This window comes from Bubalus bubalis, chromosome 20, assembly GCF_019923935.1.
Source record: "Bubalus bubalis isolate 160015118507 breed Murrah chromosome 20, NDDB_SH_1, whole genome shotgun sequence".
NCBI lineage: Eukaryota > Metazoa > Chordata > Mammalia > Artiodactyla > Bovidae > Bubalus > Bubalus bubalis.
Window position 1 is genome coordinate 49,956,178 of NC_059176.1, and position 19,853 is coordinate 49,976,030.

The 19,853-nt window shown below is 47.6% G+C and overlaps 1 protein-coding gene across 1 annotated transcript; it reads left to right on the top strand.

Moving 5' to 3' along the window:
- Positions 1-224: 224 nt before the first annotated feature.
- On the top strand, positions 225-18,732 carry LOC102407701 (myeloid-associated differentiation marker-like). The gene is made up of 2 exons (XM_044933003.2): positions 225-338; positions 17,746-18,732. Exons 1-2 carry the CDS (start codon positions 225-227, stop codon positions 18,730-18,732), a joined length of 1,101 nt encoding a protein of 366 aa, XP_044788938.2.
- The last annotated feature ends 1,121 nt before the right edge of the window (positions 18,733-19,853 follow it).

Consider the following 19,853-nt stretch of genomic DNA (forward strand, 5'->3'; position numbering starts at 1 on the left):
AGAGCAGGGACCCTGGATTTTGAGACCCCACCTGGATTGCTCAGCCCCACCTGAGACTGGCTCCAGAACTTTTGCAAGCTCACTAAATACCTGCTGCCTAGAGGGTATCTTAGAGGAAGCCAGGGGTGGATGCCTTCCATCCCAGCTGCTCTCTGGGTATCAAACAAGTGTAATAGAAAGCAAGCTCTTGTGCCTTGTGCACTGTAAGGCCAAGCAATACCGAAATGTCTGAGTTTGGAGTAGAAAAAAAGGTTTACTGCAAGATCGTGGGAGGAAAAAGGTGGCTCATGTCCAAAAGCCCTAACTCCCCTAAGAGTATCAGGATATTTAAAGGCCAGGTAAGGGAGGAGGGTCTCAGGATAGCGAGCAGCTCCTATGCAATGCTCTGATTATGAGTCCTTACCTCCAGGAGGCCTGGGGCCTATGTGCTCAAGGTCTTGAAGTGGTTCTGTTTAGTTCAGTTTAATTTCTCACCCGTGTCTGACTTTGCAACCCCCTGGACTGTAGCATGCCAGGCTTCCCTGTCCATCACCAACTCCCAGAGTTTACTCAAACTCATGTCCATTGAGTCGGTGATGCCATCCAACCATCTCATCCTCTGTCATCCCCTTCTCCTCCTGCCTTCAATCTTTCCCAGCATCAAGGTCTTTTCAAATGAGTCAGTTCTTCACATCAGGTGCCAAAGTATTGGCGTTTCAGCTTCAGCATCAGTCCTTCTGATGAATATTCAGGACTGATTTCCTTTAAATTGTACTGGTTAGATCTCCTTGCAGTCCAAGGGACTCTCAAGAGTCTTCTCCAACACCCCAATTCAAAAGCATCGATTCTTCAGTGCTCAGCTTTCTTTATAGTCCAGCTTTTGAAGTGGTTAAGGTCTCACATTCACTCAGGGTTTTTCACATCTGTAAAACAACTCTGGAAATGTGCATCAGATAGTGTTTTCTAGGTACTTCAAAAGAAGCTAAACCAGAGGATTTGAGGGAGGGATCTCCAGTATTCTTGCTTAGAGAATCCCAGAGAAGCCTGTGGGCTACAATCCATGGAGTTGCAAGAGTTGGACACAACTGAGCGACTAACACTTTCTGGTCCAAGAAGCCCCCATAGGGTCCTGCTCAGTTACAAAAGAAGCAATCAAAAAAATCTCATGGTCTTGGAGACACCTGCCTGCATGTTTGCGAGGGGCATCCCTGTGGCCCTCCTGCCTTAGTGTTCCCAGGCCTCTGCAGGAAGAAGTAATGGCCACTGCCAGCCTTAAAGGTGATGATAGGATGGGTATTTTTTGCTTTGCTTTTCTAGTCTGGGTGGCAAAAATTACTGGGTGACCCTATTCTTAAAGGGAAAGTTTCTTTTCAAATTTTTCTTGGGAGTGTGGGATGGGTAGATGGGGAAGGAGGGAGGTGGGCAGGGCATAACATTTTAAAGAAGGACATAGCCCAAGGACAGGGCATAAATTGATTATTACTGAAGTAGGGGATAGATGGGCCCCTGGAATGGACAGCTGGTGTTTGTCAAATGGGCTAAAATTGAAGCTCTGTTCTCAACCAGACACTCCAAAGACAAAGCTAGTGGCAGAAGCTGAGCTCTGTTAAAGCAGAGATAAGGTTCCCACTCCTGAGGTCAAGGAAGACTTCCCCATCTGCACATGTGTGGAAGGTTCCTTGTAGTTCAAAAAGGAAAAGGGCAGCACCCCATAATAACTGTGGACATGTACCCACAGGCTTCTGCATTGGGATTCATCGTAGCAAAAAGTTGTGTACACATTTTGGTCAAATGTAAACAAAGACCTTGAAGGATTATCCTATATAAGCAACATAAATCACCTCCTATTGCACTCCTCTCCCAGTGTCTATTTCTGGCCTCCTTCTGACTTAAATAAAAAAAACTGTTTCTCTGTGTGTTTTCCCACATGTTATACTGTGTCTCTAATAATAAACTGTGTACCTGTTTTTACGGTTTTTGCCTTCTTGAAACGTTCTTGCTTTCAAAGGAGGGAAAGAGCAGGGCCACTTTTCTCCTGGCCTCCAGCCCTGGTGGCAAGGAGTCTTAGTTTTCATCCAGGCTACCCAGGTTCAATTCCTGGGCAGGAAGCTAAGATTTCTCATCAGGACCATTCACAGCTGTCTCTCCAAGGTCAATGCCAGACTGCTTTAGTTAAAGGAAGTGGTGGGTGAGGCCAACATCTTACTTGCAACAGGCAAAATAGGATGTGGGCACACCAAACAGGAGGAAAGGGCAAAAGGAAGGAAGGAAACAGAAGTCTGTTTAGAGTCGGATGGGCCTGGAATGAATCCCTTGGGTTCTTAACCTCACCTGGAGACCCTCATCCATGTAGTGGGCTGTTTAGGACACTCCCTGCAGGGTTGTGCCCTCTCTGCATGAACAGCAGCCAATGGAGAGATGGGAGAGAGGCTGGATGGTGACAGGAGTCCTCCCAGATCAGATCAGATCAGATCAGTCGCTCAGTCGTGTCCGACTCTTTGAGACCCCATGAATTGCAGCACGCCAGGCCTCCCTGTCCATCACCAACTCCCGGAGTTCACTCAGACTCACGTCCATCGAGTCAGTGATGCCATCCAGTCATCTCATCCTCTGTCGTCCCCTTCTCCTCTTGCCCCCAGTCCCTCCCAGCATCAGAGTCTTCTCCAATGAGTCAACTCTTCGCATGAGGTGGCCAAAGTACTGGAGTTTCCACTTTAGCATCATTCCTTCCAAAGAAATCCCAGGGCTGATCTCCTTCAGAATGGACTGGTTGGATCTCCTTGCAGTCCAAGGGACTCTCAAGAGTCTTCTCCAACACCACAGTTCAAAAGCATCAATTCTTCGGCGCTCAGCCTTCTCCACAGTCCAACTCTCACATCCGTACATGACTACTGGAAAAACCATAGCCTTGACTAGATGGACCTTTGTTGGCAAAGTAATGTCTCTGCTTTTGAACATGTTATCTAGGTTGGTCATAACTTTCCTTCCAAGGAGTAAGCGTCTTTTAATTTCATGGCTGCAGCCACCATCTGTAGTGATTTTAGAGCCCAGAAAAATAAAGTCTGACACTGTTTCCACCGTTTCCCCATCTATTTCCCATGAAGTGATGGGACCGGATGCCATGATCTTTGTTTTCTGAATGTTGAGCTTTAAGCCAACTTTTTCACTCTCCACTTTCACTTTCATCAAGAGGCTTTTTAGTTCCTCTTCACTTTCTGCTATAATGGTGGTGTCATCTGCATCCCCCCAGTGGTGCTCATCTCCTAGGCCAGTTGTTTATCCATGATGACACAGCATCTAACCCTAACCTGATGCTCTGGTAGTGCTTCTCAAACATGGTTCCCGGGCCAGCAACAGAATATCAACATGGGGTAGAGGGTGTCGAATTAAAAAACAAAGGACATGAGAGTTGTGCGTTAAGTTTTATTTGGGGCAAAATGAAGACTGTAGCCTGGGAGATAGCATCTCAGGTAGCTCTTAGAGACCTCTCCAAAGAGGCAATTTATATATGATTTTCATGAAGGGGGAATATGTGCAGTCAAGCACATATTTTTCCAGAAGGTTCCAACTAGTCTCATGAAGCTTTTGCTAGTCATGAGGAACAGTGGTCACCATGAAGGATTTAGTGCTTTTGTAGATATGAGGAGGTACAAGAATTGGGCTCATAAAATCGGCTCCTGAAAATATCTGTCTGAAGACCTGTCCTGCCAGGACCCCAAGCACAGAGTGCCTCATTTCTGCTCTCCACCCTGAACTCCTTTTAGGGGGTGTTGAAGGTCAGCAGCTACAGTGGCACATGATTTAATCCTTGTAGAAGTAGATGGCAAGCGCCAATTTGTAGCTGATAGGGGGAACTTGTTGGGAATGCAGATTCCTGGGTTCTACCTGAGACCTGCTGAATCAGAAATTCTGGGATGGGGCCCAAGAGCCCCCAGGTGATGCTGCTCTTGGTCCACTGTGAGAACACGGTGCTTAGGTCCTGGGGTGCTGAAAAACTCCTCAGGTGACTCCAATATCTTGACATTCAGAATCACCTCTAGAACGGAACTTCCATGGTGGTAGTGGTTAAGAATCTGCCTTGCAGTGCAGAGGACATGGGTTCAATCCCTGGTCAGGGAACTAAGATATCACATGCCGTGGAGCAACTGCGTCCACTGCAACGAGAGAGTCTATGTACTGCAATGAAAGATTCCACAAGATAAAAAAAAAAAAAAAAATCCAATGCAGCCAAATAAATAAAAGAAAAGAATAATTCTGGAAGTCAAAATACTAATAGGTTTCTGCCCTAACCCCATTGCCCAACCCCAGCGATTCTGGTTCAGTGAACCTGAAACGGGACCCAGGCAGGGATTAAAAAACAACTAAGAAACTGATTCCAATTCAGTCACTGCTCTAGTTTGGACCCTTCTCCCCACACACTACGCACAACCTTTCTTCACAGGCTGGGCCCTGCAGCAGAGGATGACTGCTCTCCTAGGTGGGCCTGTGGTGCAGAGAATAATCACAGTTACAGACATTTGGTGGCTGCTTGATCTATGACAGGCCTGGTGCTTGGGCTTTGTATCAACATCTCATGAGAACCCTATGAATGGCTACATTCCCCTACTTTACAGAGGGTGAAACTGAGGCACAGAGAGGTTGAGTCACTCACCCTAGGTCACACAGCTAGCAGAACCAGGATTCCATCCTAGTTCCTCCAGACTCCAGAGTCCACTACCTTTGCTCCCTCTTTTTATAAATGAGAGGAGGTGTAACTGAGCAGGAACCCATGAGATCTTCCCAGGACAGGCCCCTCCCAGATATCCTCTGCTTTAGCTCTTCTCTGGCGTTTCTAGTTCCAGAAAAACATCTATTTCTGCTTTATTGACTATGCCAAAGCCTTTGACTGTGTGGATCACAATACACTGTGGAAAATTCTGAAAGAGATGGGAATACCAGACCACCTGACCTGCCTCTTGAGAAACCTATATGCAGGTCAGGAAGCAACAGTTAGAACTGGACATGGAACAATAGACTGGTTCCAAATAGGAAAAGGAGTACGTCAAGGCTGTATATTGTCACCCTGCTTATTTAACTTCTATACAGAGTACATCATGAGAAACGCTGGGCTGGAAGAAACACAGGCTGGAATCAAGATTGCCAGGAGAAATATCAATAACCTCAGATATGCAGATGACACCTCCCTTATGGCAGAAAGTGAAGAGGAACTCAAAAGCCTCTTGATGAAAGTGAAAGAGGAGAGTGAAAAAGTTGGCTTAAAGCTCAACATTCAGAAAACAAAGATCATGGCATCTGGTCCCATCACTTCATGGGAAATAGATGGGGAAACAGTGGAAACACTGTCAGACTTTATTTTTCTGGGCTCCAAAATCACTGCAGATGGTGATTGCAGCCATGAAATTAAAAGACGCTTACTCCTTGGAAGGAAAGTTATGACCAACCTAGGTAGCATATTCAAGAGCAGAGACATTAATTTGCCAACAAACGTCCTTCTAGTCAAGGCTATGGTTTTTCCAGTAGTCATGTTGGATGTGAGAGTTGGACTGTGAAGAAAGCTGAGTGCCGAAGAATTGATGCTTTTGAACTGGGGTGTTGGAGAAGACTCTTGAGAGTCCCTTGGACTGCAAGGAGATCCAACCAGTCCATTCTAAAGGAGATCAGTCCTGGGTGTTCTTTGGAAGGAATGATGCTAAAGCGGAAACTCCAGTCCTTTGGCCACCTCATGTGAAGAGTTGATTCATTGGAGAAGACTCTGATGCTGAGAGGGATTGGGGGCAGGAGGAGAAGGAAACGACAGAGGATGAGATGGCTGGATGGCATCACCCACTCGATGGACGTGAGTTTGAGTGAACGGACATGACTGAGCGACTGAACTGAACTGAAGTTTCTAGATAATAAATAGTAGGTGATGCACATTTCCTGAGATGGTCTGCAGATGTGAAAACCAACTCCCTCTCCAACAAATGGAAGAGGTTAACTGCCTGATGACCAGAAGCACATAGCCCCAGGCCTCCTGGAGCCTAAGGACTGATAGAGTTCAGCCCTGTGACACCACCTTGCAATTACGCCATCAGCCAATCAGAGAAATGTGCAGGAGCTAATCACAGACCCTAGGACACTCCCTGCCCCCAACATGGCTTTTAAAACAGCTTTGCTGAAACCCTTTAGGGAGTTTTTGAGGGCACAAGCCACCTGTCTCCTTGCATGGCTCTACAATAAACCTTTTTCTGGTCCAAACCTCAACATTTCAGTTTGTTTGGCCTCACTGTTCATGGGGCCCAAGAACTTGTAGGAACAGAGGGATGAGGTGCTGAAGGTCAGAAGGGGGGCACCCATCACTTCTCTTGTACCTTTGCCTGGAAGCTCCCCAGTGCTGGGGCACCAGTTTCAAAATGGGATGAATGGACCTCTGAGCCAGGTGCCACCCCCAGGAAATAATGCCCCCCTCCCATGAGCAAACGGAACTGGAACAGGGAGGCAAAGGGAGGGGTATTGATTAGTCACGTGGTCTGCTCCCTGGGCCCACAGGATTCACGGTGTTCCTGTCCCGGCTCAAGTGTTCATCGCCCTCTCAGTGCTGGGTGGTGTCCACCGAAACTTGACTCAGAGAGAATAAAGAAAAAGAGGAGGATCTGAGGGAGTAGAGAGAATATGGAACCATTTTACTACTAAAAAAGCATTTTCCAAGAGCAAGGGAATATTTGCTCTGGAAAGATGAGGATCTAGTCCTCGGGTAGGGCCGGGATGAACTCCACCAGGCAGGCAGCCCTACTGCTCTCGAATTCTCCTGGAGATGAGGTATGCCCATGGCTCCATGGCTGCCCTGGTATCTTCCACCAAGTTGTATCCCAGAACACCGTCCTGCAGACTCAGGACTGAGAGGGGCCTGGGGGCTGAATCCAGGTGCCATGTGACCCGGGACTTCCCTGCTCATACCCTGACTTCAGGGCTGAAGTAGATCAGGGTGAGTCTCCGAGGGCTCTGATACAATTGTCTCAGCAGGTGCTGAAGCAGGCCTGGCTTCAAGCAGTTCTCACAGGGAGGCCAGGGCCTGGAGAACATGGACACAGATGTTTCTAGAGTGCTCCTTGCTCAGCATGTTGAGAACAGGGATCTTCAGTGAGTCCAGGAGCTGATACTCTGTCCTCGGTCCCTGGTGCCACAAGCCCAGCAGAGGGGCCCAAGCTCAGGTCTGTTTCCCGCCTCCTGCACATTCCTGCTCCCCAGACAAGCTGCCCCTACTCCTCAGACTGGAGCTCAGGTTTTTCCCTCCCCAGTCTCCGCTTCCTGCCTCCTCCACTAATACACACCCTTCACCCTCCACTCGGACTTAGTGTCCTGCCTGCCCTTGTCCTCCGTCCCTGCTCAGGATACCTGCCCTCCCCTCTGTGGACATACCCCCAGATGTGCTGATGGTCAGGTCATGGGTCACCCTCCCTTCAACCAAGAGTTTCTCAAGGACTGGCTGGGCCTTGCTCACCCAGGTCCTCAGCCTCTGGTCCAGAGCAGGTGCTGAGTTAGAAGGGCCCCTCTGTGGCCGCAGCTCCTAGTGTCCAGCCCGCTTCCCTGGGCCCTTCTACCCCAGTGAGCTCCCAGTTCTCAGCACACACCTGCCCCTGCCTGGGACCTCAGGGGGACCATCTTTGCCTGTGAGTTTGAGCTCAGGGTCCGTCTCTCATTTTTTGATCCCCCTCCCCCTGCTCATTGCATATGTGCCAGTCTCCTATCTGAGGGGAAGTCCCAGAGGCTTTTCTGAAACTGAAAGTTAGTCCCCAGGTTACAGCTCAACACTGGCTTCCCACTGAGTCCTAAGTGCTTAATGTGATGCCCAAGACTGTGACTGTCTGTCCCTGCCAGACTCTACTTGCTCTCTCTCCCATAAACATTGCTCTGTACCCCCTGCCCCTGGCTTGTTCTGTGAGAAGTACCCTTCCCCTATCATTTCCTATAGATGCAAACTCCAGACTGCAATCACTGTCTTAAAATGGTTTAATCCAAATAGTGAAAAATATAGCAACCCACCTTCCCCAAAGGTTTCAATAGTCACCTTCTGAGGGTCCTGTGATGGGGGTCCCAGAACTCCTGAGTCATAGAAGCAAAAGGGGACCATGAAGATGAGCACAGGCATCATTGTCAGGACTCAGACTCTTTGGTCTGCCTCCAGAGGACTCTCTTGTCTATCTCGGGACCTCAGGCATTTGAGGGGCACCACAAGGGGGACACCTGAGTATGAGCTCAGGACTCTGCTCACCCACACCTGAGGGGAAGATAGTACAGGAATCACCTGACTTACCTCTAAGGTCAGCTTTCTACCCTGAGTCCCATGGGTCCATTAATGTCCTGGGAGATAGGTTTTAGGTGGTCTGTAACAGCCTTATAACAGAATGCAATGTTTCCAGGGTATGTACATGCATATTTCTGGGATCATCATATTCTCAATGGGAATTGTGTACTGGAAAAGCTGAAATGTTTCCAAGGGGCTTTCTGTATCTCCAAAAGAAGTAGGTATTGTGTACTAATATTGTGTACCAACAGAATAAGTGAGGAAACAAAGATTTAGGATTCTCTCTGTGTTGTCCATCTGGAGCAGTGACCTCCCTTGGCATCAAGAGATCAGATCAGATCAGATCAGTCGCTCAGTCGTGTCCAACTCTTTGCGACCCCATGAATCGCAGCACACGCCAGGCCTCCCTGTCCATCATCAACTCCCGGAGTTCACTCAGACTCATGTCCATCGAGTCAGTGATGCCATCCAGCTATCTCATCCTCTGTGGTCCCCTTCTCCTCTTGCCCCCAATCCCTCCCAGCATCAGAGTATTTTCCAATGAGTCAATTCTTTGCATGAGGTGGCCAAAGTACTGGAGTTTCAGCTTTAGCATCATTCCTTCCAAAGAAATCCCAGGGCTGATCTCCTTTAGAATGGACTGGTTGGATCTCCTTGCAGTCCAAGGGACTCTCAAGAGTCTTCTCTAACACCACAGCATCAAGAGAAGTAGGTTCAAAAAGATCTGGTAGCCTCTTTAGGCATTAAATTTCCCCAGCTTGTCTCTTTCCCAAAGTACAGCATCGGAGCATCCCTGGATTGAACTACAACTTTGTATCTTTTAACAAGGCCTCCTCCCACCTCCCTGCCCCACCACTGTTCTACTTTCTGCCTCTGTGAATGTTTGTTGTTTTTTTTTTTAGATTCCACACATAAGTGCAATTGTGCTAGTTTTTCTGTATCTCCCTTTCAACTCAGTGTAACGTCCTCCAGGTTTATCTAAGTTGTTGCTAATGTCAGAATTTCTTTCTTTTTAAGGGCTGAATAATATTCCGTGTGTGTGTGCGTGTGTGTGTGTGTGTGTGTGTGTGTGTGTGTGTGTGTGTGTTTCTTATTCTGTTCACCCACCGATGGACACTCAGGTTATTTTTATATTGCCATGCTCCTTAGTATCAGATCAGATGAAAGGGCAAAAACTAAAATTGCAGATTTGGAAAAATAGAATTTCTACAGATTGTTATAAAGTGTTCCATTATTTAAAACATAATCCAAAAGTGGCATATACATATCTTGATACTGCTTGTTGTAAAATGTTATCAAACACTTTATAGAATGAGAGGACGTCTTGAATTTCATTTTCCATCAAAAGATAATCCGTGCACCAATGTGTTGCAAACTACTGTTAAAATATAGAGCAATATAAACACCCCAGAAAGTTTCCGCATGCCCTTTTGAGTAAATCCACCTCCCCAACCCAAGAGGGGACCACTTTCGATTTGCATAGTAGATTAGTTTAACCTATTTCAGAATCATACTGTGTATATTCTTTTGTTTCTAGAATCTTTCAATTATCAAAAGTTTTTGAGATGCATCCATGTTTTGTGTAGCTTATAGTTCATCCTTTGTATTGTAATACTCTAGGTTTGACTATATTACTGTGTTTATTCCCCTGTTGATTGATATATTGCCTGTTTCTAATTTGGGATTATTATGAGAAAGCTGCTACAAATGAACATTCTCATACAAGACTTGTAAAGGAAGATTTCATTTCTGTTGAGAAAATACTTACGGTTGAAATTGCTGGGTCATGGGGTAATTTATGTTTAATTGTATAAGAAACTGTCAGACCCTTGAGTAGCTTTTACACGCCCACAGTGATGTACGCATGTTCCAGTTGTTCCACGTGACCACTGCATTCTGCATTGCTTCTTCACTGACCTCCAGTTCATTTTCTTCCTAACAACTGGAGGGACAGTTCCAATGTGGGCATCTGATCGAGTGGCCCAACCGTAGAAAATGTCAGTGAGGCATCAGCACTCATGGCTAAAATCCAACTTATTTCTCTGGTGTTCAGGCCCATCCAACACCTCTGTTACTCCGCACCTCATTTGTGATGCTCAGATAAGATGCAGAACTCTGTAGTGACCTGTCCACAATCACTGCTTACCACAGGGTAAAGGCTGAGAAGTATCAATCTGGGAGCAACGAGAGGCGGAGCTTGTGGGATCCAGGAAGACTTCCTGGAGGAGGTGATGTGGAGGTCAAGGACAAGTTAGAATTAACAAAGCAAAAAGACAGGAAACAGTTGCAGGATTAAATGCTTTGCTCAAGGATCTCATGAGTCTTCAGTGGCAGAGCTGATGTGACTGCTGCTTGTGTGTAGGAAGGAGGAGGGAGAAGGAAGAATTGAGCCTGGCTAACTGGAGACTGATTCATATCCCCACTTGAGTCAGGAATGAGGCTTTGGGGTGGCACAATATAAGGATTTGGAGCTGAGAGACTTCCCTAAAGCCGAGACCACATGGCCTACAGCCTTGGAGCAAGGGTAGACAAGGAAAAACCATGCCCTTCAGCTAGAGGAAAGGTCAAGGCTGACATCTGCCCCACATGAGTTTTGCCTTTTTCTTTTTTTTTTTTTAAGTTTCCACAAGAGGAATAGAAATTTCAGGTCTTCTTTTCTTGTGAGTTTGGATCCCAATGTGCATGATCCCTGAGATCCCACAACTCCAACCTGGGAAATTAACACAGTCAGTGCCCAATAGGCGATTGATCTGGAGGGTCCTGAGCAGGAGCAGGTGCAGTTATTCTGGGTGAAGCTCCAAACCCAGTAGGACCCTTCCAGGAAAAGGAGTCCTGTAAAAGAGGGTCTCAGTTTAATAACAAAATACATGAGGAACAACCCACTGTGAATCCCAGGAACTCCAGTGAACACACATCAATCAGAAATACTCAGTAAACAAATTCACTTTATATGATAAAACACATTAGAAAAAGAATCATGAAGTAAGGACAGGAAGACATGAAAGAGGACCATAAAGGGCTGAAGAGTGTCTTCCAAAAATTCATGTCTACTCAAAACTTCAGAATGGGCCTTATTTAGAAGTAAGGTCTTTGCAGACATATTTAGTTAAGAATGGAGGGTGGGCCTGAAATCTCATGACTGGTATCTTTATAAGAGAAATGAGAGAGAGATTTGCACACACATAGTTGAGAGAAGATGAGTACATGAAGGTGGAGGCCGAGACATAGATAAATGGCCACAAGCTAAGGGGACTCCAGAAACTGAAAGAGGAAAGGAAGGGCCCTCTTTCTGAAGAATCTGAAGCAGCACAGTTCTGCTGACACCTTGATTTCAGACTTCAGGCCTCCAGGACAGTGAGAGAATAAATCTCTGTTGTTTTAAGCCAGCAAAATTGTACCAACTTGTTGCAATAGTCCTAGGAAACCAAGCTAAGTTTCCAGAAAGGAAAAAAGAGTTTTAGTCATATTTTTAAAAAGTTTACAGAAAGAATGCCTGATCTCCTGCCCTAGAGCATGGTGGTCACATGGATCCCAGCACCCCTTGTCATATCCTGTGTCCCCCAGTGTCTGAGACTCACAGGGGAGGATCCACTGATCTAGAGAAGGCTCCTTCCCTCCCACAGGAGCCAGGAGGGAAGGAAATAAGAAAAAGGAATGGAGAAGACTAGGGCCCCTGGAGAGTTTAGCTGCACTTGTTGGGGGTGGTTAAAAAGTAAGAGGCCATGTGCATGACATGGTCTTATGTTTATAAACCTGGAAAAAAACTACAGATATGTATCACAAACATGTGTGCATGTATGCATGTGTGTGCATGCTCAGTCCCTCTGTCGTGTCAGACTGCATGGACTATAGCCCACTAGGCTCATCTGTCAATGGCATTTTCCCAGACAAGATTACTGGAGTGGGTTGCCATTTCCATCTTCAGGGGAGCTTCCTGACCCAGGGATCAAACCTATGTCTCCTGAGTCACCTGCATAGACAGGCAGATTCTTTACCAGTGAGCCACGTGGGAAGCTGCATATGTACACACATGTCTACGTATGATTTCAGAGCATGTGAAAGGTGTTGAAGGCTGTACATGAGATTGAGGATACGGATGATCCCTGAATGGAGAGGTGAACACTCCGTGAGCAGGCAGGAAGCTTGGCCATGCCCAAGAGGGTAAACGGGGCACATGTGAGATGCTCATAGTCCTGCTTCATGTCAATTATACATGAGAAGAAGGAAATATAGAAAATACTAAACAAAGGTGAGAATGAAAAGCAGTATAAAGTAAAGGACATGGCAGCTACTCAGCTCCACCCGTCCTTCCAGAGGCAACATGGCCCAGTGACACCAGATCTCCTGAAGCTTCAAGAGGAGCTGGAAATCCAGATTTCCATGTGAAATTAAAATACTGCAGCTACCAACACTTCAAGAAGAAATAATACTGATTCTACACAATCTCTTCCTAAAAACTCTGTGAAGAGAAACCAAACACATCCCTGGGCCACCTTCAGGACACACAGGTTTGCAACACCTGACCTGGAAGAATGAAGCTTGCATGCACTTATGTCCAAAGTGGGGCTAGGGCCTTCTGTGTCCTCTGTGAGAGGAAGGGGAACAGGTAGCCGGCATGGATTGAGTGTGTTTTGTGCCAGGCCCTTTCATGAGCCCTTCACATGCTATTATTTATTTAATTGACATAAATCAGATATTAAGTTTCCTCATCCTACACAGATGAGGAAACAGGCTTTGATGACTAATTTGCTCAGGATCATTCAGTTATGAAGTGTCTCCTCCAGGCCCCACAGCCTTCTTGTCACTCTGAGTGTCCATCTCCCCTCCTCCTTCTCTGCCCTTCTGACACCTCCTCCTCCTTCCTCTGTCCTGACCTTGACTTTCCTGGCTCACTGTCTTCCAGTCCACATGCCTGGCTGCTGGGGCAGGCAGGGTTCAGCCACATCCAGGCTGTGTTCTGATGGGGGCACCATGTCCAGGCTCACAGACTAGAGTGGAGGAGGGGCTGTTGGGAGACTTAGACAAACTTCCACTTCCTGCTTTCCAGGTGGGGGAACTGAGGCCCAGAGAGGGCACAGGCTTGACCCAGGGTCACACAGCTGGAACTCCCATGCCTCTTCCACTCCAAATCCTCCCTCTGTGCCATTAAAAGGCTCCAAAATTGTCTTTTACCCTTAAGTGGAAATCCCAGTGGCAGTTCAGGGAGTTAAGTTGGTAACAAACTGGGGTACAGAGCATTAACATCCCAGAATAACTTATATCTGGTGCCCTTCCCCACCCCTGGCAGTGCCCACTGGGAAGCCAGCAGGCTCCAGGGCTCCACTGCCAGTTGGGACTCAAGGAGCTTTGTGAGTCCAGGGAAGTTCTCAGGTTTGCTTTGTGTTTCTCTTTCCAGCCTCAACTTGTCCCAGGGTTTATTATCAGCAAAGGTGACAAGGCCCCTGATGGCAGGAAGCTGGCTGGGGCTCAGGGTGCTGGCCCTTCCGCCCTGGGGGCCTCTCAGCAAATAGTCCCTTGGAAACAGGGCAGGTGTCCCTGAGGAGGGGGCGTGCTGGGAGGGTCCTCACTCCCCCCACACTGGACCCTGGAGGAGCCCCTGTGTGAGCAGGACTGCAGCCCTGGCTGGAGGGACTGTCTTGGGCAGGTGACCTGGGCAATTCCATGGTCTCCAGGGTCCCTGCCACTCTGGCCATGTGTCCCTGTCACAGCCCTGGAACCCCTTCAGGCCCCTGTTCTCCTGTCTCAGTTCCAGTCCAGGCCCCTCCTCCATGGGAAGGTTGGCTCCATGTCTGCATCCCTTCTGGGTCAGAAGACCCCTACTGGGCTGCCTCAGGGCCAGTGGGACCCTAGGATCCCCCCAGTCATCTCCACTCTGCCCCCTGCCCCCACCCCAGTCCCGGGTGCATTCTCAGGGCTGTCTCCTCCCAGAGGTCAAGGAGGTGCCTCCTCTTTCAGCTCCTGCCCTTAAAATGGTCCAACCATCTGTCCATCCTCATCCCCTCTCTGGGAGGCCCTCAAAAGCTCCACATCAGCAGCAGACACAGCATACTTGTTCACTTCCAATCCCTTGGTTCCCACCTTGGAACCTGCTAACCAGTCTCCCAGGTCAGAAAAATCCCGCTCGTGTAGGACTACTCCTAGATCTTTCCAGACTCACATCTGGATGGCTCCTTTGAAGCTGAAAAGCCAAACATTATGTTTATTTATTTTGTGGTTCCTCCATGACTCTCCTCCTCGGAGTCATGCTGGGTTGAGGTCTCCCTTCCCAAATGAGGAAGAATCAAACATTAAGGCAAAATTGAGGGAAGGGGATTCAGAATAGCGGCTACTATTACCAAAAGGTGTGGGGTCTGGTTGTTCACTCCCCAAAAGTCAATAAACAGGCCAGGTTGGTGAGAAGGAAAGTTTACTTCATTTCAGATAGTGGCAATTTGGCGGGAGGGTGGATGTCTATCCCAAGGCTGACTCCCCACCCCACCCTATCCACCGTACATCCCTGCCAAGCAGGAGGTGAGAGCCTTTATAGGCTGAGGGAGGGGGCTACATGCAGAAATAGCATACTCAGCTCTGACAGTCATCTTCATATTGGTCCTCGGTGGTCTGACTTGCATCATCTTGATTGTTTTCAGTCAGTTCAGTTCAGTTCAGTCGCTCAGTCGTGTCCGACTCTTTGCGACCCCATGAATTGCAGCACGCCAGGCCTCCCTGTCCATCATCAACTCCCGGAGTTCACTCAGACTCACGTCCATCGAGTCAGTGATGCCATCCAGCCATCTCATCCTCTGTCATCTCCTTCTCCTCCTGCCCCCAATCCCTCCCAGCATCAGAGTATTTTCCAATGAGTCAACTCTTCGCATGAGGTGGTCAAAGTACTGGAGTTTCAGCCTCAGCATCAGTCCTTCCAAAGAAATCCCAGGGCTGATCTCCTTTAGAATGGACTGGTTGGATCTCCTTGTAGTCCAAGGGACTCTCAAGAGTCTTCTCCAACACCACAGTTCAAAACTATCAATTCTTCGGTGCTCATCTTTCTTCACAGTCCAACTCTCACATCCAACATGACTACTGGAAAAACCATAGCCTTGACTAGATGGACCTTTGTTGGCAAAGTAGTGTCTCTGCTTTTGAATATGCTATCTAGGTTGGTCATAACTTTCCTTCCAAGGAGTATGCGTCTTTTAATTTCATGGCTGCAGTCACCATCTGCAGTGATTTTGGAGCCCAGAAAAATAAAGTCTGACACTGTTTCCACATCTATTTGCCATGAAGTGATGGGATCAGATGCCATGATCTTCATTTTCTGAATGTTGAGCTTTAAGCCAACTTTTTCACTTTCCACTTTCACTTTCGTCAAGAGGCTTTTTAGTTCCTCTTCACTTTCTGCCCTAAGGGTGGTGTCATCTGCATATCTGAGGTTATTGATATTTCTCCTGGCAATCTTGATTCCAGCTTGTGTTTCTTCCAGTCCAGCGTTTCTCATGATGTACTCTGCATATAATTTAAATAAGCAGGGTGACAGTATACAGCCTTGATGTACTCCTTTTCCTATTTGGAACCAGTCTGTTGTTCCATGTCCAGTTATAACTGTTGCTTCCTGACCTGCATACAGATTTCTCAAGAGGCAGGTCAGGTGGTCTGATATTCCCATCTCTTTCAGAATTTTCCACAGTTTATTGTGATCCACACAGTCAAAGGCTTTGGCATAGTCAATAAAGCAAAAATAGATGTTTTTCTGGAACTCTCTTGCTTTTTCTGTGATCCAACAGATGTTGGCAATTTGATCTCTGGTTCCTCTGCCTTTTCTAAAACCTGCTTGAACATCAGGAAGTTCACGGTTCACGTATTGCTGAAGCCTGGCTTGGAGAATTTTGAGCATTACCTTACTAGCATGTGAGATGAGTGCAATTGTGCAGTAGTTTGAGCATTCTTTGGCATTGCCTTTCTTTGGGATTGGAATGAAAACTGACCTTTTCCAGTCCTATGGCCACTGCTGAGTTTTCCAAATTTGCTGGCATCTTGAGTGCAGCACTTTAACAGCATCATCTTTCAGGATTTGAAATAGCTCAACTGGAATTCCATCACCTCCACTAGCTTTGTTCATAGTGATGCTTTAGTTCTACATCACTACGAACTGGTTTGTTTCCATTTGTTTGAGGCCAGTTCTCAGAACTGGCAGCTATGTCATGGCTACAGTCTGATCATCATGTAGTTGACTTCTTCCACCTGGTGTGGGTTCCAGTACCTATAAGACAGCTCACAGGATATGGATCAGAATATTATCTATAGCCCTCAAGGAGGAACTAAAGATCCTTTACTACACTTAATGAGTTCATTATTATTATTATTTGGTCTCCTTTGTCCATTTTCCTTTGTTTCTGCATGTTCTCATTTCTCTGATTAAACTCATTCTTTAACTAAAGTTTTCCATAGATAAAAGGCAGGCAGGGGTCATGGAGGAAAGGACCATAGAGTCCTGCTCTGTTTCACTACTTCTCACATTATCTTGTTCCCACGCCTTGCTCTCATCCCATGGCTCCTCCCTGTTCGCCCCTGAAGCTGCCCTCCTCTGGGTGGGGCTGTGTCACCTCAGATGACAGCTTCTTCTAGTGATGCTGCAGGGAGGACAGGTTGGCACACGTGTGTCTTCAGGTTGCTGTGGAAGGAGGCTGTGGCCCTACAGCTGTGTCCTGGGTCCCAGAGCCCCGAGCTTTGGTCCTGGGGTCCCAGCCATGGGCTCTGTTGATGTATGGGCTATATAGCAAAGCATTCAAATCCACACATTTGGCATTTTTATCTGGGGTTCCCACATCCTGTTCATGCCACCTTAAGGAAAGCAGTTAATTCTCTGAGCATTAAGTTTTGTCATGTGTAAAATGGGGTTAGCAATATAATCCTCAATCCCATTTCTGAAACTCTTGGGGTCAGATATAATTCAAAATTCAGTTTTTTCAGCTTCAGGTATGTGACGTGGTACATCTCTATACGACACGTCACCCCAGTGGGGTCTGAAAAGACCTTGTAATCAAAGACATCAGTGTTTCTGCAACTGAACTTTTCAACATTCACATTAAGTGAAACAAATAGAGATCACAAATTTTGTCATGTCTGTTTAGGTTAAATTTTGTTACCAAAAAATTTTTTTTTAATTTGTTTTCAATTTTGAGAGATCTGAAGTGTTGGGGTTAGAGATAAGGGCCATCCTATCCTGTGTCTCAGATAATGGCCCACAGCTCAGAGAGATCCAGGATGTTCATGGTTTGAGGCCAGACCCAACCCAGCTGTGAGGTTTGGGATAAGACAAATCTCCTGACAAGGCCAAGGGTGATGGGTGGGGACAACCATTCTGGAGCGGCTGTGCTGTTACCCGAGTGTCTGGGCCACTGGTTCTAACTCCATGGATCCTGAGCCTCAGCTGTCACAGGGCCCTGAGCCTTTTCCAGGTGTCTGGCTTAATCCACCTCCAGAACTGGACCTTTCTCTGGCAGGTCCTCAGTGAAGACCACGGCCATACTGGTGGCCGTGACTTGCCTGACCATCACAGCACCATGTCCACTGGGGTCACACACCCAAACCTGGATGACTGGAACACAGTGTGCTGCTTCTTCCGCCTGCCACAGCTCTTCTCCACCTGCGTGGCCTTCTCCCTGGTGGCCGACATGGGCATTTGGAGAGGGAACATAGGCAACTGGTCCATGTCCATCTGGTGCTTCTGTTTTGCTGTGACATTCATAATAGTCACAGTCAAGTTTTTTGATTTCGAATCACACTTTCCTCTCTTCTGGTACAACTTCTCCATCACCTACGCCTGCTATTCCGCCATCCTCTGCCTCTTGGCCTCCGTCATCTACTGCGTCACCCACGTCCAGTTCCTGCCTGATGGACCTCTCCGGGACCGGGCCACCGCAGCCACTATATTATCCTGTATCGCTTCTGCATTTTATGCCATAGATGCCTTTGTGTGGAACTACTATTGGCCGGAAGATATCCCCTGCTATGTGTACACATTACCTGCCCTGCTGAAGGTGCTGGAGACCTTCGTGGCTGGTGTCATCTTTGTCTTCCTCAGCAACACCTCCCTGTACCTGCACCAGCCGGCCTTGGAGTGGTGCGTGGCCGTGTACTCCATCTGCTTCATCCCAACAGCACTAGCTATGCTGCTAAAACTGGGTGACTGGGAGAACATACTGCCTGTCCCCTTCCCCATCTTCCAGTTGGGGCTAACCTTGCTCTCCGTCCTCCTCTACATCAGCGCTCTGGTCCTCTGGTTGCTCTACCAATTCTATGAGGAATTCGGCGGGCAGCCCCAGTGGTCCAGTGATATCAGCTGTATCGATGACCTCATATGCACCTGGATCCAGCGACTGGCTGTGGCCGTCCTGACAGCCATTAACCTATTGATTTATGTGGCTGACTTGGTGTACTGGGCCCGCCAGGTTTCTATAGGGACTGAGGACCAGCCCAGGGACTTCTGATCCCTCTGGTCACAGGTCTCCTCACTGAGCTCTGTTATCTTCCGATGTCCTCAATGGGTGTGAACTTGGGCAAACTCTAGGAGATGGTGAGGGACAGGGAAGCCTGGCTTGCTGCGGTCCACGGGGTCACAGAGAGTCAGACACGACTCAGAAAGTGAACAACAGCGATGTCCTCTGATGTCCTCTTCCTGGCTCCCTCTCTCCCTCTTCACATCTTTACCTACTCATCTCTCTCTTTTCTGTTTCCTTCCCTCCTTCTGTTTTGTCTTCTTCCTATTTTGTTGGGTTGCCCGCATTCTGTTTTGCCTCCTTTTTGCTCTCATCTTTTCTACATTTTCTGCGGGTCTTTTGCCCCTTTTGTGGTTGTCCTTGGTTTTCTCGTCTCCTGTGTCCTGACTCCCTCTCCCCATTCTCCTTTTGATCCATCAGGATCTAAGACTTCTTTCTTCTCTGCCCACCGCCCCTTTCCACCTCCTAAGGTGCTGACTCCATAGCACACAGCCCTCTGTACAGCTGTTCACACCCTGAGCCTCCGGAGGGGCCTCATTGCCAAAGCAAGTCTGTCCACCTGGGGGTGGTGCCTTAGTTGATGTGCATGTGGGGAGAGTTAGGGGGTGGGTTGGAAGGGGTTGGTGGCTGGAGGTACGTAGCTAGAATTTGGCCTCCTTTCTCCCAGTGAAGAGGGATGTACAGTGTACCTCCCCTTTAAGTCACACAAAAATCTCTGGAGGTCAGTAATTCCCAGTGAGCAGGACCCTGGATCCCTGGGTCCCATCTTGTATTCAGCCCCACCTGAAGTTGGCTCCAGAATTTTTCCAGGCTTACTAAATATCCGCTGTGTAGAGGTCATCTTAACAGAAGTTGGGATACATTTTATCCCAACTACTTTCTGGGAAAATAAAAAAGGAGCTGGTAAAAAATCACAAGGTCTTGAAGACATCTGTCTGCAGTATTTGTGGAGGGCTGCGATGTGGGCTCCTACCTCAGTGATCAAAGCAGCAGGTCTTGCCTCTGCAGGGAGCCATATCCTGGAGCTGACAGACTAGTAAGACACATGGCCCAGTGGACTCGGCTACTCTTACCAGAACTAGATGAGTAATAGCACTTGAGTGGTCTATCAG

What these genes read in the sequence shown, in the direction of transcription:
- LOC102407701 (XM_044933003.2), top strand. Translation starts at nt 225, where the DNA reads ATGTCTGAGTTTGGAGTAGAAAAAAAGGTTTACTGCAAGATCGTGGGA. An exon ending in TCAGGATATTTAAAGGCCAG is followed by an intron (nt 339 to 17,745) that starts GTAAGGGAGGAG and finishes TTTCTCTGGCAG; the next exon opens with GTCCTCAGTGAAGACCACGG.